This window comes from Numida meleagris, chromosome 4, assembly GCF_002078875.1.
Source record: "Numida meleagris isolate 19003 breed g44 Domestic line chromosome 4, NumMel1.0, whole genome shotgun sequence".
NCBI lineage: Eukaryota > Metazoa > Chordata > Aves > Galliformes > Numididae > Numida > Numida meleagris.
Window position 1 is genome coordinate 29,864,688 of NC_034412.1, and position 17,895 is coordinate 29,882,582.

The window sequence follows — 17,895 nt, forward strand, 5'->3', positions numbered from 1 at the left end:
AATCATACTAAGCTGTCATGACTCATCACTCATGGTTGGAAAATAAATTTATTAATATTGGGAACATGGTTTCAGCTCCCGGAATACCTAAGCTGTCCAAAGCTAAACAGGAAAGCTATTTGCTTTGGATGAAACTGCTGACTAAATTGAGTAGGAGATAGAGGAGAGTAGCTTTCTACTAATGTCTAAGATACTGTACTTTACAAAGAGGATCACTAATTGGTGGAACGTGGCTTAAGAAATCTCAGTTCCTAGTCATTAAGAATACTCCAGGAGTAGTGTATTGAAAATAATCAATGTATTTTCTTGTCTTTTGATAATGTGGTGTTCATGCCAAACTCTTACGAAGAGCAATTCATGGAATGCAGATTGCCCTCATTGCCTCAGGAAGCAGAAAGAGGAGGTATTCACGAAAGTTGATAGGCTTTGAGCATGAAGGCAAAACAAAAGATTATTGATGGAGCAATTGGGAGGGCAAGTTGCCAAATGCTCAAAGAAGATTAAGAAAGGAGGAAGTATTGAAGCAATACTGATATTAGCTTTGAATCCTTAGCAAGTTTTGCTTTGCTGGAGTAAAAGCCAGGTTTCTATAATGACGATCTTCCTATACCAGAGTTTGTGGTTTTGATCAAGAAGTAGTTTGATTAAACTGGCATAACTTCAAAATAACCTATTGCTTCAGTAAAGACTTCACATTTATGGTACTGTTTTGAAAATCCAACTGGTGCTTTACAGCCATTGTCATTAGAATTTACTGTTATGTGTTTTGTATTTATTGTAACATTCAACTCTAATTATATTTAACATATATTCCCTTCCTAAATTCCAGAAAGCAAAGGCTTTAAAAACAAAAAGAGGAACTTATACTGCATTGAAAACAATGCTACCGTTTAACTATATTAAAGATGGTAGCGCGTACCAGTTATCAGTTGTCAAGGCAATCAAAGAACCATGCTTATAAAAGTCTAGTGCATATGCATTGAGTGGCATGTTTCTTCCTTGATTATCATACTTCTTCAAATAAAGCAGAGGGCAGTTTGTGACATTAATTCCAAGGGAACGTAGTACAGCCTGAAAAAAAAAAAAAAGGCCTCCTGAATAACTTGATTTTTTGTATGCTCTGTGCAACAGACGTAGCAACAGCTACAGACCTGCAGCTGGCAAGCTCCTGTGCAAATAAAAATATTTGCACAAGTACACAAGGGCTGTAGATGGAAGATGTTTTGCTAAATTCACTTACACTGCTTTGGGATGATCTGTGGATAGTTTATCTAGGCTGATAGATTTCTCTTGAGTTTTAGATGGGGACTTTTCCATCCGTATACACTATGTATTCAGACTCTCTTGCTGATATTTTAAGCATATCAAGCTTACACATGGCACATTTTAAGGATGAAAGTGAATTACAAAATCCAAGTTGTAGTAATTTTTCTTATTCTAATCAGAATTATAAATTCTGCGATAACTTCCTGATGCTACAAGATGTGTGTAGACGAGCACAGCAAAATGCAAGCTGACAGCAAACATACTGATTTATATTATGGTTTACCTAGTTCATGTTATCTAACATAATCACTGAACTAATATAGAAGGGAATGGTCAGTGCAATAATGCATGCTTTTACTAAGCTTGAAACTACTGCATGATTGAGTTTATTAAAAAAAAAAAGTGGAGAAAAACTGGAAATGTATCAAACCATGAACCTGAACTTTCCATAAACTTTGAATAATTCACTTAAGAGCCAAAAGAACGGAGGTCTTACAAGAAAGCAAACTGCAGTTTTTTTTTCTTCTGTGCCCATGTGTTCTGTGTTTCTTGCATTGTTACAATTTGATGTTAATCAGTGCTTGTTCTTCTTTGAGACTTTGTTTTTCCTAAAGAGAAACCCTTGAAGCCTTCATTTTGAACAGAGGGAAGAAGATGGTAATAAAAAATTGTTATTAAAATGTAATAAAATTCTGCCCCTTATGAAACAATAACTTACTTCATTAATGTTCTCCCCGTGAAATAGATCATCATCAACCACTCCAGATAAACATGCAAAAGGTGAGACAGCAGATATGCGTTTGGTGTTGTCCATCAAGTAAGATGCTAGTTCAGAGCCATGCCATTTTTCAGATGTAAAATCTAGATGGGAAGTTTCAAATACAGCAATAGCTATGATACAGGCACAGGCTAAATTCCAGCAATGACTTTTACAGTAAGAAAGTTTCAGTTTTATCAAATAATGATAATAAATATAGTTAATCTTCTAACCTTAAATCCTTCATCATGTTGGTTTATTTTGTTCTTAAGAGGTTCTAAGCAATTGGTTGCAGTGTATAAGAAGCAGCTTTCTAATGATGAGGGTAACTACATCTAAATTCTCCTTCTCCCCTCCATGTATCTTAACCTTTCTCCTTGACTCACAAAATAACAGCAAAAACTAAGAGAATGCTACCATTCAAGACTTATTTTAGTCACAGGTTTTATGGTATCGTGTGTTGAAGAAAACCAGCTTAAGTAGAAACTTTTTATTTCCACATTGCTAACAATAATTTTAATCCTTAAACTGCAGCCTTTTCTGCTTTTTGTGATGGTGAGTATGCTTTTGTTACACTCTATGCTTTTCTTAAAAAATTTCAGCAGTTTCACATTGTATTTTATTTGCAGCATCAATCCAAAGTTGGTTAAGTACAAAAGTCTCTTCTGCCTCTTGAACTTCAGGACACAGTTTGATCTTGCATTTGTTTTCCTATAAATCTAATGCAATTTTTATTTTTTTCTCTTAAAATGAAACAGCTTCAGCAAAATAGGGAGAGTGCAACCAAGCCTGAATGTTAGAGCTTTCAGTTTAATAAGAAACTTTACCATGTAGGTAGAGGAGTAAATTCAGATTCTATGGCTTACATCATGGATAAAAGTAGTACTTACAAAACTAAAATACATTAAGTTGGGATGCTAATTTTATAAACTACTTTTAATAACTGCTTTTCATATTCCTTTGATCACTGGACAGCATTTAGTGGGGTAAGTAACTTATTTAGCATGTGGTACAGTGTTCTTTAGTTCTTACTTCAGTCTTAAGGCTGTTCAGGTAGTCTAACATTGTTAAGACTATGAAAGCAATTCAAGTATCACAAGTGTTTCAGGATCTGCAAAAGCATTCATTATTAGATAAAAAGGCTTTTAATAAAATATTATAGTTCTTTTACTTTAAAAGTAATTCCCTTAAATATTTATTTCATCTATAATAGAATAATTAAGTTAATAGAATAATAGCAACTAAAGTGATTTTTTCCTGTGTAAAATTTCTACCATATACTGTGTAATCTGTACAACAAAAGTAAAACAGAAACTGTACGTCTTTATTAACGTGTCCAAATTCACCATTTTTTCTTTACAGAATGATATTTTATCTTTCTGAATATAATCAATTTCATAAATGATGATTATGCATTTAATTTTCACTTCCTACCTGTCCTTGACAGTGGAAGTCTGTATTCTTCTTCCATATCTGCCAGCTTGGCTGTTGTCAGAAGAAAATGAGCAAAGTTTTCCTCAACTTTGGTGTTGTACTCATTTACAGCATCTGCAAAGTCTTCTGGCAGATCTTCTAGAAAGACCTGAAATAGCATGCAGTTGATGCCTTAATTCAGGTAATTTCTCCTGAAGTGTCAATTCTACTTTGGCACGTATATAAATTATTAGTACAGAGAGTATGTGTTACTGGAAAAAAGATTACCGCTCCAAACTCTACCTGATTTGTCAGACAAACTATCCATCTAGAATTCATGAATCTTTCTGTAAGATGAACATCAATTTTATGCGGAAAAAGACGTGGAAAATAAAAAGCATAGAATTCCTAGAATTTTTACTCAAGAGTAAAGAATACTCAGTTTTATTAAATAATGATGTTTAGCTAGCTAATAGGGGACTTCTGGAGAGCTACCTTTCCCAGATCTAGTTTTGCATATATCAGTGTTGAGCAGATTCCCTACCAACATGACAAATGTTGATGCTTTGCTGCCATTCAGTAAGCCCTTTTATGTGAGTAGCCACTTTTCAGAAATAAGTGATATTTTTTAGAAACTGGACACAGAAGCATCTTTAATTGGAAAGAAGTTTCTTTGTTCTCAAGCTGTAGCTGTGTCCTCTAAAATTATAAGTGTTTGCATGGAAGAGCTAACAGTAGCGTGTTTCACTTTATGCCCGTATTCATGTTGGGTTAACTTAGTGCATAGACAGTGTTAATGCTTATCCTGATTATACTGTCCCACTTTTGGAAAAAGATAGTCTTAAGCCTATGGTGTCCTGTACTGCAGAGTGTGTCAGTTTCCTTCTGGGACGCTGGTATGTGTCAGGAAAAGCTACGGTTCCTTAGACTAAGAAAAAAAGTGAAAAAAAGTAAATTCTCATTTGGGGAAGAGAAAACTTGGGTTGTATAGTATGAAGAAACACTGATATTCACACTGCAGCCTGTGGAGGACCTCACAGTAGAGCAGCTGATTAGTTCCTGAAAGAACTGTGGCCCACAGAGAGCCCAAAATGGAGCCTGTTTATCCAGAAGGACCACAGCTCACAGAAATAACCCATGCTGGAGCAGGAATAAGGGAGAGGAGGAAGAAATGATGGGATACTTTGGAACTGACCTCAGCCCCTCATTTCCTGTCTTGGGACAGAGGGAGGTAGAGTGGTTTGGAATGAAGGAGTGAAGCTGAACTTGGGAAAGCAAAGTGGGGAGGAGAAAGGTGGGTTGTTGTTTTGTTTTTTTTCTTAATACCCAAACCTCTTAATTGGCAATAAAATAATTTCATTTTCCCCAAGCTAAGGCTGTGCCATAATGGTAACTGTTAAACAAACTCCCTGTTTTTGTCTTGACTCACGAAATTTTCTATCCTATTTTCTTATGCTGTCCTGTCATAGAGGAGTAATGAGAGAACAGTTGGGGTGGGCAGATGGCTGCTTACTCACCAAACTACTGAACATCCATACTGACACTGGTCTGACAGATTTAAACAAATTCATGGAGGCAGTACATAATGTAAGTTAGAGCAATGCTTTCTTTACCTTGGACTGGTAAAATGTGTGTTTAAATGACTTTGAGCAAGGTGGAAGATATTTTCTCCCAAACAGATTAGCTAGAATGAGCACTAGCTTTTCTAGGACATCTTCTGAAAAATCAGTTGAGCCTATGTCAAAACAAAAAGCACACAGGTTATTTATGAAAATTTACCCCCAAAAAATTTTGCTTAAAATAACTTTCATTCAGGAGTTTCAGTTGCAATACTCAAGAGAGTTTATTGCAAAACTGCGCTGGATAAAAATCAACAAAAATCTCAATTAGGTAATTGAGAAACTAGTCGTATCCACAAATTGATACTGTGTGTACACACACTGCATCTTAGTGCATAATATAGATGTTACTCATGTAACAAGACAGTGGCATTAGTACTTCTATTAATTTATTTTTATCCAGAGAAGTCATTCATCTTATTTGCTAGGTAACATTAAAAACCTACTCTGGAGAAAGAGTTAATTTTTCTAGATTGAATGGACTTTTCTAATGCGTAGCATTCTTTTTTCTTACAGCATTTTCCAAACAGTAAATTTACATTTATTGTATTAGCGTTGTTCTGTGTGTGTGTTTTCCTAGAAATACAAACACATGCAGTGTGTGTACAGGCAGAAGCCAACATGTGGGGATGAAGGCTAGGTAAGGAAAAGGTAGGAGAAGCAAGGAGGCACGCGGAAAATCTCAGAACCTTTGGGGTTACAGAGCCTGCCACTGACTTAATTAAGATGCATGAAGTATTATTTACCTTTCTTAATTGGCTGGCACAGTTTGTGGAATAAACCTTTCGCAAGAAAACTCACTAAGACAAAATTTGAAGGTTCGTGATAGTGTAAGTGTGTCACAAGTCCAGCAAAACCTATGGGGTTACCTTCTTGATCCAAGTAGCCCTGTTTAAGAGCAAAGTAAGTTTAGCTGTGAACTTCCATTTGACAAAAATACAAAGTAGTGGCATTCAAATAAGTAGTAATTCAACCCAATGTATAGGTACCTATTCAGTTTCCATTTAAAGCCAAAACTTTGTCATTACTGGAAAACAAGGTACCAAATATCTGAGTATTTCTGTGGAAGATCCTTATAACCTACGCAAAGCATAAAAATTGACTTCGTAGTATTAGTATCATAGTAGATTATGTTGCAAATGAGAAGTGCATACTGTCATAAAAGTAATATTTGATGCAACTGTCATTCAAAAATATTAATCCAAGTGTTTGAATGGGATGAAAGCAGAGCAAGCAGTGATCTGTCAAGTATATTGTCGCAGCACGTTTTAGGTGCTAAAAGTATAAACAATTTCAAAAAACTGGGCAAGCTCATGGAATAAAACTCCATTAGAGGCTATAAGTTCTGGAACATCTCTCCTGGCAGACACCACCTTGCATCACACCCTGTAAGGAAGTAGGGAGTATCTAGAGAACCATAATTTTACAGTTATTGTTTTTTTTTGTTTTTTTTTTTCCCCCATTCTTCCTTAGGAAAAGTATTAGAGACAGTATACTAGGGTACGTGGGCCTAGTTTTGACCAGTTTTTATGCCAACTATAACTTTGTGGAAATGTTGCTTATGTCTCCTGTACACTGACTTCAGATTTTTCTCTTCAATGGGAGTATCAGGGGAGTCCCCATCTTCTTGATTCCCACACTTCAGGTATTTACAAGCATTGATAAGATCCCTCTTAGTCTTCTGCTTTCCAGGCTGTAGTCCCAGGTCTCTCAGCCTTTCCTGATTAGGGAGATTCTCCATTGCCCCCAGTCATCTTTATGACCCTCCACTGAACTCTCTCCAGTAGCTCCCTGTCATTCTCGAACTGGGGAGCCCAGAAATTAAAATACGTAGCTCCTAAATGAAAAAGTACTAACACAGAAGTTCTTAAAATATTACGGGAATCTGTAGATTTAAGAAAAACAAACCTGTATTTACACATAAGCATTATCCCGAATGAGTTAAAACCTACCTCTTTGATAAGAAACTGCAAAGAAAACATAAAGTAAATTTTTAATATTCCAGCATATCTTTCTTTTTTGAATGACATCAGTGAGTGCTTCAGCACTGACAATGCCTAAACAAAAAACAAACAAAAAAAGAGATTAGAAATGCAAGGTAACATCTGTAATAACCAAACAAATTTAAGATCCAGCTTTTATACCTTGTTTCATCAATTGGTTTTCAGGATAGAAACTCCAGGTGGGAGATAATGTTGTTTTTTGTTAATCATTTATTCAGACTGAATGCCTAACTCCTGGAAGTGCTTGTGAAAACATCTGTTCTCTCTGTCAGATTTGTTTATGTTTTTATATATTTATGCTGACATTTTTAAAGTTGAATTGCATGTAATTTATATACAGATGAGGATTTAAATACATATTTACATAAAGAAACTAAAAGCACTATGTTTTGAATACACTTTTTTACACTTTAATACCATTTTTAAGCACAGAAATTTACCAATTTATTTCATTATCTTAAGAAGCTGAGCCTACTTATATCTGAATTCCTTGAGTCCTTGAAAATGGCTACATGCTGAAATGGATCTTGAAAAAACAGATCAGCTGGGGGTATGAGTTTCTGAATAATTACAAGAGGAGGTCTCTGAAAAATAGGTAATCATGATAATGGATTTTTTTTTACTTAAATCTTGACATTAAATGGCAAGAGTTTTTGATTCCAGAGTGTTAGCATGCTGACTTCAACAAGTGAGTAATACACACAATTTTCTCGTTGTTTCAGCTGAGGTCCTATCTCATAGCTCCCTTTTTCCTAAGGAAAGATATGTTCTCCTCTTTTCCTCAAGAAAAGCTGGAAATATTGGAAGATTTTCTGATTCTCCAATGAAGGGTTAGTATTATATAGAACAAGAGTCAGAGTAGAAATGCATGCCTGATAATAGCATTCCTTCTGATGATAAAGCTTATTGTCAAGAATAAATGCATGAAAGGGGATAGTACAATACCATAAAGATGATATAGATACTAGAAGCAGTATAGCAGAGTATGGCATTTATTTTAAGACAGATTGCTTATTTTTGAAATGCATAACTTTCTGCTGAGGTTAAGGAGATATTATAATTTAAATTAACTTAGAAATAATAAAATTTATATTAAGAAAAAATATGAAACCTTTGCTTTGGCATCCAATTTGTCATCAGCCTTTGCAGCCAACAGCATGAGTCTCAGTATTAAGGAAATAGTCAGAGGAAACTGGCCTTTCAGTTGAGGTACACTGGATTTGATAAGTCTTTCAACCTTGGGCAGTGGAATATCATAGAAGAACACATTTCCAATCATATCTTGTCCCCGTCTTCCAGCGCGTCCTGACATCTAAGAATAAAATATTTGTACTATTATTAAAATAATAACATTATTAAGAATTTGGATACATCTAAGTTGGATACATTGCTACCAACTATACAGTCTTTATAAAGCATTTATGCAGAATTATTGAAGTACTGTTTACAAAATGTGCTGTACCTCAAATATAGCTGGGTTTAAAATGTGGTTGTGTCATTTACTTTTTCTCAATGTGAATTTGCAAATTTCTTACAGGATGTAAACATTTGCAAGGATGCTTATATTCTCTCACACATCTTTTTAATATTTGTATTGTTTCTAGGTAAGTTTTAATTTGTACCTATGCATCAGCTTCATTTTCAAGATAAACGTAGTTCTGATTTTTTTGCTGGGGCAGAAGGAGCCTCAGTATGAATGTCGAGCAGACAATATGAATAAGGAGTAAAAGGATTCTACCTAAGGGTGCGTTCTCTTGCTTGAGTCATCCCTTCTTGGTCAAGTCTATTGTACCAGACCTGTACCGGTACTTGTCTTTTGTACCCAATGATGTAACGAAGCTGGAGTCATATCAGTTATGCACAGCAGAAGGGAGGTGCACATAGGTCTGATTACTGCACAGATCCACTCTCTGAGAATTACCTGCCAGTTGATGCTTTCAGCTGCATTTGGCTGCTGTGATCCTGAGCCATAGGCAAACTAGAAGTACTTTATGAAAATACAGGCTTTAAAAGTAGCAGAAAAGCAAGAAATGGGCTAATGAAGAGTCTGAAGTAAGCCTATCCACTAAACTGTCAAATGGCTGGAAGCAAATGCACTACTGCATTTGCGGAGTGCATTCCAAGACAGAATTAACTCGAAGGTCCCAATTAATTCAGTCAGCACTCTTTATTTTCCTCTCTACATCCCCACTGAGTGTTCTTACAGGATTTATATATTTTTTAACAGATTTGTAAAAAATGGCTAGAACAAAATAACTTTTGTCTGTGCCGACTCTCGTAAATGAAAAACAAATCTATGCCTTTAATTTACAGAGCAATTGCAATAGTTCCATTAGTGGAATAGGTCTTTTGGCTATGCATGTTATCTGTGGGCTGTCAGTTCTGACACATTAGTAAAATCATGCTAGCTAAAATTATTTTTGTCAGCAAGGTAAAAAGCTAAAAGTCAGAACACATCCAGAAGTATACGTAAAAGAAAAGAAGTTTTCTGGATTTGTGTGTGATGACAGCTACATGTCTACTGTTCTTGTAATATAAATAGCAGATGTTCTATATACATACCTGCCTGTAGTTTAGTGCATCTAAAAAGACAGAATCTTCAGCAAAGACAACAGATCTACATGGCATGTTGATCCCTAGAGCAAGTGTTGAAGTAGCTGTGACTACCTATAAAATATTAAACGTAAGTACATCTCTGAGAAATGGCAATATCAAACTAAAAAAAAAAAACAACCTAATATCCGCTTTACATCCACAGTCAGTGCAATATATTTTACCACTGATGTATGATACACTATACTTTTTATTTACGTATATGGAGAAATAAGCTTAAAAAAAAAAAAAAACCTAATCTTGATTTTCCAACCTTGATATATCCCAGCCTGAAAAGCATTTCCACTGTTTGTCTTTCCTTCATAGCCATAGCTCCATGATGATACCCAATGCCCCTCCGTGCCAGCATTTGATGCAGATAACCGTTCCTCTGAAACCTAAGTCGATAAAAAATCTTCCTCAAGGTCTACAAATAAAAATAAATGTTAAGTATTAATAATAACCAAGTGTTGCCAATGAAAATAAAATAAAATTCTTAGCCATTAAAGTCCAAGCATTTGGTAAGGCATTGGAAGATTCTGCCCAGGGAAGAGGTAGAGTCACCATCCTTGAGGGTTTTCAAGACTTGTGTACATGTGGCATTTAGGGACATGGTTTAGTGGGCGTGGTAGTGATGAGCTGACAGTTGGCAGAATGAAAAGTTCTCCACACATCTTAAAAATAAAATTACCTAAAATTGAGACCTGGAATCAAATTCAAAATTCAGGATATTTCATGAAGTTAGTGAGTATTGTTATGAATTACAATTGCATCACTTACTATATACATTTTATGATTTTTGCACAAATCCAAGAGTTTTAGACATAGAAAACCGAAAGTGTAATTATCAGCCAATTACTTACATCTTCATCCACTGCTTTAGGATCAGCATAAGTACATGCAGAAGGGATCACAGTAAGCTTTTTAAGTTTTTCCTGTAGTTGTTCTTTCATAGTCAAAAGCATCACCATGCTTTCCATTTTACTAGGTCTCACCTTTTTGGTATCACTGCATAAAATATACAATTAAAAAGATTATTTCTTTCATATATATATTATTATTTTAATATATATTTTGGGTTCTTAAGGATGCAGATGTGTACTCTTTTAGACTGTAGGCTCAAACATGTAGGTAGGTCTATTAATGTAAATTTACTTATAGTGCTAACATGTGCATTTGATCTTGGCTTGTATGTGAAACAGCAAATGATTCTGGGTGAAGGAGAGAGAAGGAATTATGGTGATATACAAAAATGAAGGAAGATGAAGACAGCAACTACAAATACATTGGTTAGCAAATTAGTAAGTTAACACTATCGCACAGTAGAAAAATTCAACATCAAAAAGAAGTGCAGTCCGGTTACTGCAAATAATTACATGGACGGTAAAGATTTGGGGAAGGATTTGAAGAGAAGAAGGAAACTAGAGGCAGACTTTCAAACCACTAAATAAATGTCTAAATTCATACTGGATTTTCAAGTTCTAACTCATTACTATTAAAGTCAGCCAACTTCATTCTTTCATGCTATTATGTTTGTGGAATACACTAAAAATTATCAGCATTAGGAGGTCAAAACAATAGTGTTTATGTTCTTGACAAACCCAATAACTGTAGGTGTATTTAATTGCCAAATGCCTTTAAAAATCTACACCCTATGATCAAAAAACTCAAGGAAGTTGAAAGCTAAGGCAAAGACAAGGTATAATCAAAGCAAAATGCTGTCACATTTTCAAAGAACATCTCATCAGTCAGGTGAACCCACACTTCAGAGATCCATCACTATAACCAGACATGGTGAAATTAAGCTACGAATATATTCTTCCGCAGTGGCTGACCTCATATATTCAAGTTTCTCTCTCATTCTCATGCTGCAGCACCAGCACAATATCAGCCACACTGGTATTTCCCTTCTGCTTGTCTATGCACTAGGTACTGCTAATTAATACCCACCATGCAACTGCTCCTACCATGGGGGTTGCTAAAGCAACTGCAACTGGCTGTTGTAAGGTACATTCCCCAGAAAAAACTTACCACAAAATTTTGCTCTCTTGTAATGTGTGTTGTAACAATACGTAGTTCTAATACTTACATAGACTCAAATTTTATTAGCGCTTTATTCACTTTTCTTAGTTTGTTCTTTATATCTTCTTTTTCCCTCTCCATTTTAGGATCACGTTCATTATCTTGTTTTTCCAGCAAATTCAGGAAGACATTCCTGGCTGCCTGTTCCACTGAACCTAAGCCAAATCTTAAACCAATATACGTCAGTTAGGACAACTCTAGTAGAACTCTTTATTTGTAGGTGTATGTAATGAATGCTGTTACAATATAATACTCAGTAATACTTATTACCCAACTACAGTTAATTTGAATAATTAGAAGCATATTACTATTTGATCCCCAAATCAAAGAATCATAGAATCGCTTGGGTTGAAAACCCCCCTGCTGTGGGGTTGAACCACAAGACCAGGCTGCTCAGAGCCACATCATAGTCCGCATTCCCTTTCAAACTGCATTTATTTCAAATCTGAGTGCTCATATATAAAATAGTTCTGTCAGTAAATTATCTGTGGAAAGTATGCTCAAACCTGCCTTTCTGTAAGTTGGATTCATGAACATAAATATAAAGCAGACTGTACCTTAAATCATTTTAATCCTTCTCAGCTAACCAGTTGAAAATCAATGCCTGTTTCTCTTCTACTCAGCTGTTCTTCCTTATAGCCTTTTCAACACTGGACTGTTTGAAGCTTAACTGGGATGAAGACTGTGCCAGCTTCACCCTTAGTAAGCATTTATTAAATCCTTGTTGCAGCAGAGCAGATTCTGTTAACTAACACTGTAAAAAGTGTTAGCAAACACCTGGCATGAGGTTTCATCCTAGTCCATTAGAATACTTGCAAGTAATTCAAATCTGGCAGTCACCAAGAACAAGTGCAAAAACTGAAGGACTTTGTACTTGTAAAGGCCAAACACAGATCCTAAGTCTAGGTGGTAACTTCTTAGCTTAAGATTTCTACTTCTTCATGGATGACAGAGCTCAATAACAGTCATTTCCCGTTTAGTCTTGATTCCTCTGAAGTGAGTTCAGTTTATTCAGCCATATGAGTAAAAATGTGGTGCCAGCATGTTCCCTTTCCCTAGTTGTTTTAAGAGAAGAAAAGAAAACTCCAAGTACTGTTTTCCCTACCACCAAAGGCCACAATAGCAATTTGTCTTCTACAGCTCTGATACCGGCTCTCTCCTGAGTCTCTATTAATTCCATGCTGACCTAATACCATTATGGGTGATCACTTTCCAACCTAATTCATCAACAGCTCAGGAAAAAAAAGCTTTCCACTATCAACAAAGCACAAATACCAATCTACTACTTCAAGTCAGCATCTACTTCTGAGGGCTCCAAATCCCCTTCATCTGTCTCACAAATTCCCAGGACTTGGACATGTAAAAAGAGGGGTTTTTTTGTTAATTCTGTTTGATGCTCGTCCCTTGTCAGAATACAACATGGAGGAGGTCCACAAAGTGCTGTTACACTACACCTGTTCCTTAAAACATCAGATAATAGATTTCTCTACTTCATGTTCCAACTTCACGTCACTAGGTTATGCCTCCACATTCACTGGTCTGGAATGCATTTTCATCCCACAGTGATTATTTAGCAGTTATTAATTAAAGAGAGGATTCACACACTACACACAGTCTCTTGTAAGAGCTGTAAGTCACAAAAAATTTCTAAGGACACATCATTCCAGAGCAGATGAGAATAAGCCACTTATCTTTCTCTACTAAGGAGAAGAACTTTGGAACTTCCTAGTCCCCCCAGATGATGCTGTAGTTCATAAAGCAGCTCTGAAATCACTCCTTATAAGAAGGAATTACAAATATCTAAGAGTAATTTTGAAATCTATTGGTTTCAACTTGAAATTAGACGTAACACTAATTTTCAACTAGATTGTCACTCAAAACACAAGAAGAAAAAATTACCAGCATTTAGAGATGCTATATATCTGTACAGTCACTTTTTGCTTCTTCCTTTCTAATGTTCTTTCAGAAATGCTTTTTTATCAGCACAAACTTGTAAGAAATGAAATGGCAGCTAGCATTCTCCCCCTAACTACCAAAGTGTCCAATATAAGGAAGGGCAAGTCTTCATTACTGGGATGAGAAAACTTTCTATCTTTATGTGACTGTTTCTTTGTTCTGGACAACTCCATTTAATGATAAGTAGCTTCTTTTCAATATTAAGATCATCATTAAGGTACATTTTACTGATACTAGCAATAGCACTGACAATAGTGGTGTCAGTAGGCTGTGCGTGTTTGATGTTTTGTGAAATCACATCTTAGATGTATTCAAAGGAGGTTAATTAATCCATTTCACTGGATAAAAGACAATGTTGTTTGAGGTTTTGCACCAAAATCGTAACAAATGATACATTCATAGAACCTCATTTCATCCTTTTCCCTATCAAGTCTGCACCTACATACACCGTTTGCACTTCTAATTAAAGAACACAAGTTTTACTTACTATACTGGACCAAAGCAACAGAGAATTCAACTCTCATTTTAATGTGATTCAGCTTCTTATTATTTTCCTAGATATCACTCATGGATTCTAACCTTTCCAGATAGTAATTAATTCCCAGTTTTACTTCATCTAAATCTTTAGTCCCATAAAGATAGAGTAAAATAGAAAGTCCCACATAGAGATAAATAGGTTCATAGAGCTTGTGAGTCTTTATCTCATGTGCTTTAAAACAGAGAAAACAAAGACCAAATACATGATATCTTCCAATTTTTCTCGTTTTTTTTCTAGTCAATGCACACATAATATACGGAATGTAAATACTTACATAAAAAATATGGCAGGCAATTTATTCATTTCATGCAATTTGTCAACAAAGCATGCAAACTTCTTCCACTTTTGATTTTCTGAGCAATCCACAGGTTGGGGTTTTAAGTTGTCCAGTACCTCATTCACCTGACCAAAGCGTTATTATTGAGGATATTTTAATGACAGAATCTTCTACCTGGATGCAAAGTTTCCTGTGACATTTTCTATCAGCTCAGATATTTTAAATCTTGCAATATTGCCTCATATTGTTTATGGACTTAAAAACCCTGTAGAACATTATCTGACTCCAGTAAGAACTCAAAATGAAAATTGTTGTAGCATTCTTCGCTACCATCACGGTGGAAATTATCAAGTATTTCTAACACATCAATTATGATGCATTTTCACATTTAAGTGTCACATTTCAAGAAGTTTGTTGGTTTTTTTTTTCCATATATTCTTTGTTTTATACAAGGTTTTGATTCAAAACCTCCTTACACTTCCTTTTATGATATAATAATATATGGCTTCTGATCAAAGACTTGATCTTTTGCCTATTGCTTTAATTTCTTTTACATATAAAGTTTTCAGAGAAAGTTTCAAATGAGCAGCAAAGAAAAGAGGTAGACTAAAGTAGTGGAATAGTGGTACAATACCGTCGCTAATTGTAGGCACTATCTCAAGGAATCAGAACTTGAAATCAGAAAGTACCAGACATCTGATTCCCTGAGAAGCCTGTGAAAACATAAGCTTGAAAAAACTTATTAAATTCCACAAATATTAGTGCTTGTCTTTTAGCACAAGAGTAGTTAATACTAATAAGAAATAATTATGGGAGTAGAAGTTCCCATAATTGTCTAAATATTATTATACAATAATTACAATTATGTTATATTACATCTGTACATAAGCTTAAAAATGCACTCCTCTAACAGCAGTTACCTTCTGTCTTTGGCCAACTACAATCCAGTTGCTTAGTTCTTTCTTCAGTTCCTGTTCGTATTTCCTCACATCCATCTTTTTTATCACTATCTTATTCTTGAAAAAGACGAATTCCTCAGGATCCATCTCCTTGAAAACAACATCATTATAAAACACTGCAGTACTTCATTATCTATTTACTTTTACATATTCTATCTGCAGCTCTTTATACCCACCTGTGCCCTTGGCCACTTTTGCCAGACTTTTACCATTGTGTCATATAGCTGAATGCTCTCTCTTGGAGACAATGAAAGATCTGAAGGAATACCATAGTTCTCAATCTGCAAGGAGTTTAAAAAAAAAAAAAAGAGAGAGAGAGAGAGAAAATAATCAGTTTTGAAATCATGATGTATTCCATCTTGCTTAATGTAACATTTGAGAAACAATTTTGGCACCAGCACTATACTTACATGATTGACTGTTAATGCAGCACATGGGTGAAAATGTTCAATGACAAAATCACTGCCTGTTAGGGAACACACATACTTTTCCAAATCATTGTATCTTTCTTCATACAGGACTATGTAGAGACAAAAATGTGATGATACACTGTTTTAAAAAGTACTTACTACTGCAATATTTATTTTTATTTGAAATAACTATGTACGTACATGCTTATGTTCATGCAGAATGATTAAAATGTTTGCAGAAAGGACACTACATTCATTTATTAGTTACAAAACATTCTGATACACACCTAGTCTAACACGGTATGATTTTTTTTGTTCTTTTACTGTAGATTTTCCTTTACATTTTCTTGCAAAATTCTTTTCAGAGTTGGTAGAGCTTCCTTTTATTGCATTCTCAGCACATTGCCAATACCTTTTCACAGACTGTAACCATCTTCAAGAATAAAATAAAAATTGTTAAAAATATTTTTAAGAAAAGTTTTACAACTGTAATAGAGGAATTACTACATTCTTCTCTGTTTCTCCTATAGAATTTCCAGTCCCTTTCACCATCTCAGTGGAATTTTCTCCAGCAAATGTGAAATAGCACCATCATATATCTATCTGTCTATCTCTATAGTGCTGATATCTTCCTTGACTGATGATAGACAAGGAAACTTATTAGGTTTTGGCGAACCAAATAGATTCAAAAGCATCCTAAATTCTTCTGCCTAGCTCATTTAAAGGATCTCAGGTAATAGGAATGCCTGTTCTCATTTCAGAAAGTTAAGAGTTACAAATTATCTATTATACAAATTGATCACTTATACAAATTGTCAATTATATATAACTATATACAATAAACAAAAACGTAATTCCAAAACTGTTGCCTCTCAATAGTAATTGACATCTGTCTAGAACAGTTCATACACAATTTAAATACGCTCTTGTGAATGAAAAAATTCCAAGCGTACTCAGTCAGGTGATCTGGATTACTGATAGTAGCAGAGAGTGCCAAAAATGGACACCGAATTGTTACCAGAAGATGCTCCCAAACCTCTGCTCCAATTTCACCACCAAGACAATGGATCTATATTTTTGAGAAAAGAAATAGGATTAAAAAAATAAAAGAGATGTTCCTTGTCAAAGTGAGCCCAAAAAGAATTGTTTCACTATAGTTTTCCTAAAGACAAAAACTTTGGAAAGAACAGTACTGAATACTTCTTATACTGTAGCTAATGACAGTGAGATCCAAATAAAATGGACATCTCTCTCTCCAGACTTCACTGGATAGTTAAACAATCTAAATTTCAGTACTATTTTCATTGTATGTAGCCTAGATATTTACTCACATCATTAGCAATTAATTTGATATACAAGAAAGAATCCAGTACAAATTTTAATTTCAGCAAAATTAATTATCATTTTTGTCCTCAGAAGATTGGCAAATATCTGATGATGAGAAAAATGAATGATCCAAGCTTGGAGTACCTCCAGACTCCAATTTCAACACTTAAACTGCAGTGATGGCCTTTAGTTTTTCAAGTGACTGGAGTGAGAGAAGTAAGGGAAATAAGGGGACTTCTTAACTTTGAACTATGTGTCCTCTTGAGGACTATTAGAGTTTTAAGTTCTTGCACTGGTATACATAAAGACAAGGTGACAATAAAAGCAAGCAAGTCTAAAGTAATAGTTCTAAAGTTTTTGCCAGCTATAATATATGTAATGCAAATTTGAATTGTTGATATTTTTCCTCTGCTTTTTCTTCTTATAATTGATGACTATTGAAATATGCCTACCTCATCAAATATAATGTATTGTATTCGTTTAGTCCAATTCTGGCAACGAGGAGACAGCATCAAGATTTCTAAACACTGAGGCACAGTCACTAGTATCTAAGAACAAAGGTTTGTAGAGCATTATTTTCAAGTAAACTGGGTAATCAAATATAACAAGATAGATTGTATATTGAAAAAAAAAATTAAAAATGTTTAGGTATTTGATTTAAAGGTAAGCAAAAAACAAATAAATGATTTTTCAATCC

At 34.8% G+C, this 17,895-nt stretch overlaps 1 protein-coding gene across 1 annotated transcript in view; it reads right to left on the minus strand.

Annotated features, from left to right (window-relative positions):
* DDX60 (DExD/H-box helicase 60) overlaps nucleotides 1-17,895 on the minus strand; it is a 38,092-nt gene that overhangs the window by 462 nt on the left and 19,735 nt on the right. Inside the window, exons 19-36 of the mRNA XM_021394387.1 lie at nucleotides 17,651-17,746; nucleotides 16,826-16,941; nucleotides 16,160-16,305; nucleotides 15,873-15,982; nucleotides 15,639-15,743; nucleotides 15,424-15,552; nucleotides 14,501-14,628; nucleotides 11,740-11,898; nucleotides 10,514-10,658; nucleotides 9,925-10,077; nucleotides 9,621-9,725; nucleotides 8,170-8,370; nucleotides 7,008-7,112; nucleotides 5,802-5,943; nucleotides 5,050-5,171; nucleotides 3,458-3,605; nucleotides 1,985-2,127; nucleotides 920-1,071 (exon numbers count right to left, since the gene is read on the minus strand). Coding sequence (XP_021250062.1) covers nucleotides 920-1,071; nucleotides 1,985-2,127; nucleotides 3,458-3,605; nucleotides 5,050-5,171; nucleotides 5,802-5,943; nucleotides 7,008-7,112; nucleotides 8,170-8,370; nucleotides 9,621-9,725; nucleotides 9,925-10,077; nucleotides 10,514-10,658; nucleotides 11,740-11,898; nucleotides 14,501-14,628; nucleotides 15,424-15,552; nucleotides 15,639-15,743; nucleotides 15,873-15,982; nucleotides 16,160-16,305; nucleotides 16,826-16,941; nucleotides 17,651-17,746 — 2,405 coding nt within the window. The remainder of the gene's footprint in view (nucleotides 1-919; nucleotides 1,072-1,984; nucleotides 2,128-3,457; nucleotides 3,606-5,049; nucleotides 5,172-5,801; nucleotides 5,944-7,007; nucleotides 7,113-8,169; nucleotides 8,371-9,620; nucleotides 9,726-9,924; nucleotides 10,078-10,513; nucleotides 10,659-11,739; nucleotides 11,899-14,500; nucleotides 14,629-15,423; nucleotides 15,553-15,638; nucleotides 15,744-15,872; nucleotides 15,983-16,159; nucleotides 16,306-16,825; nucleotides 16,942-17,650; nucleotides 17,747-17,895) is intronic.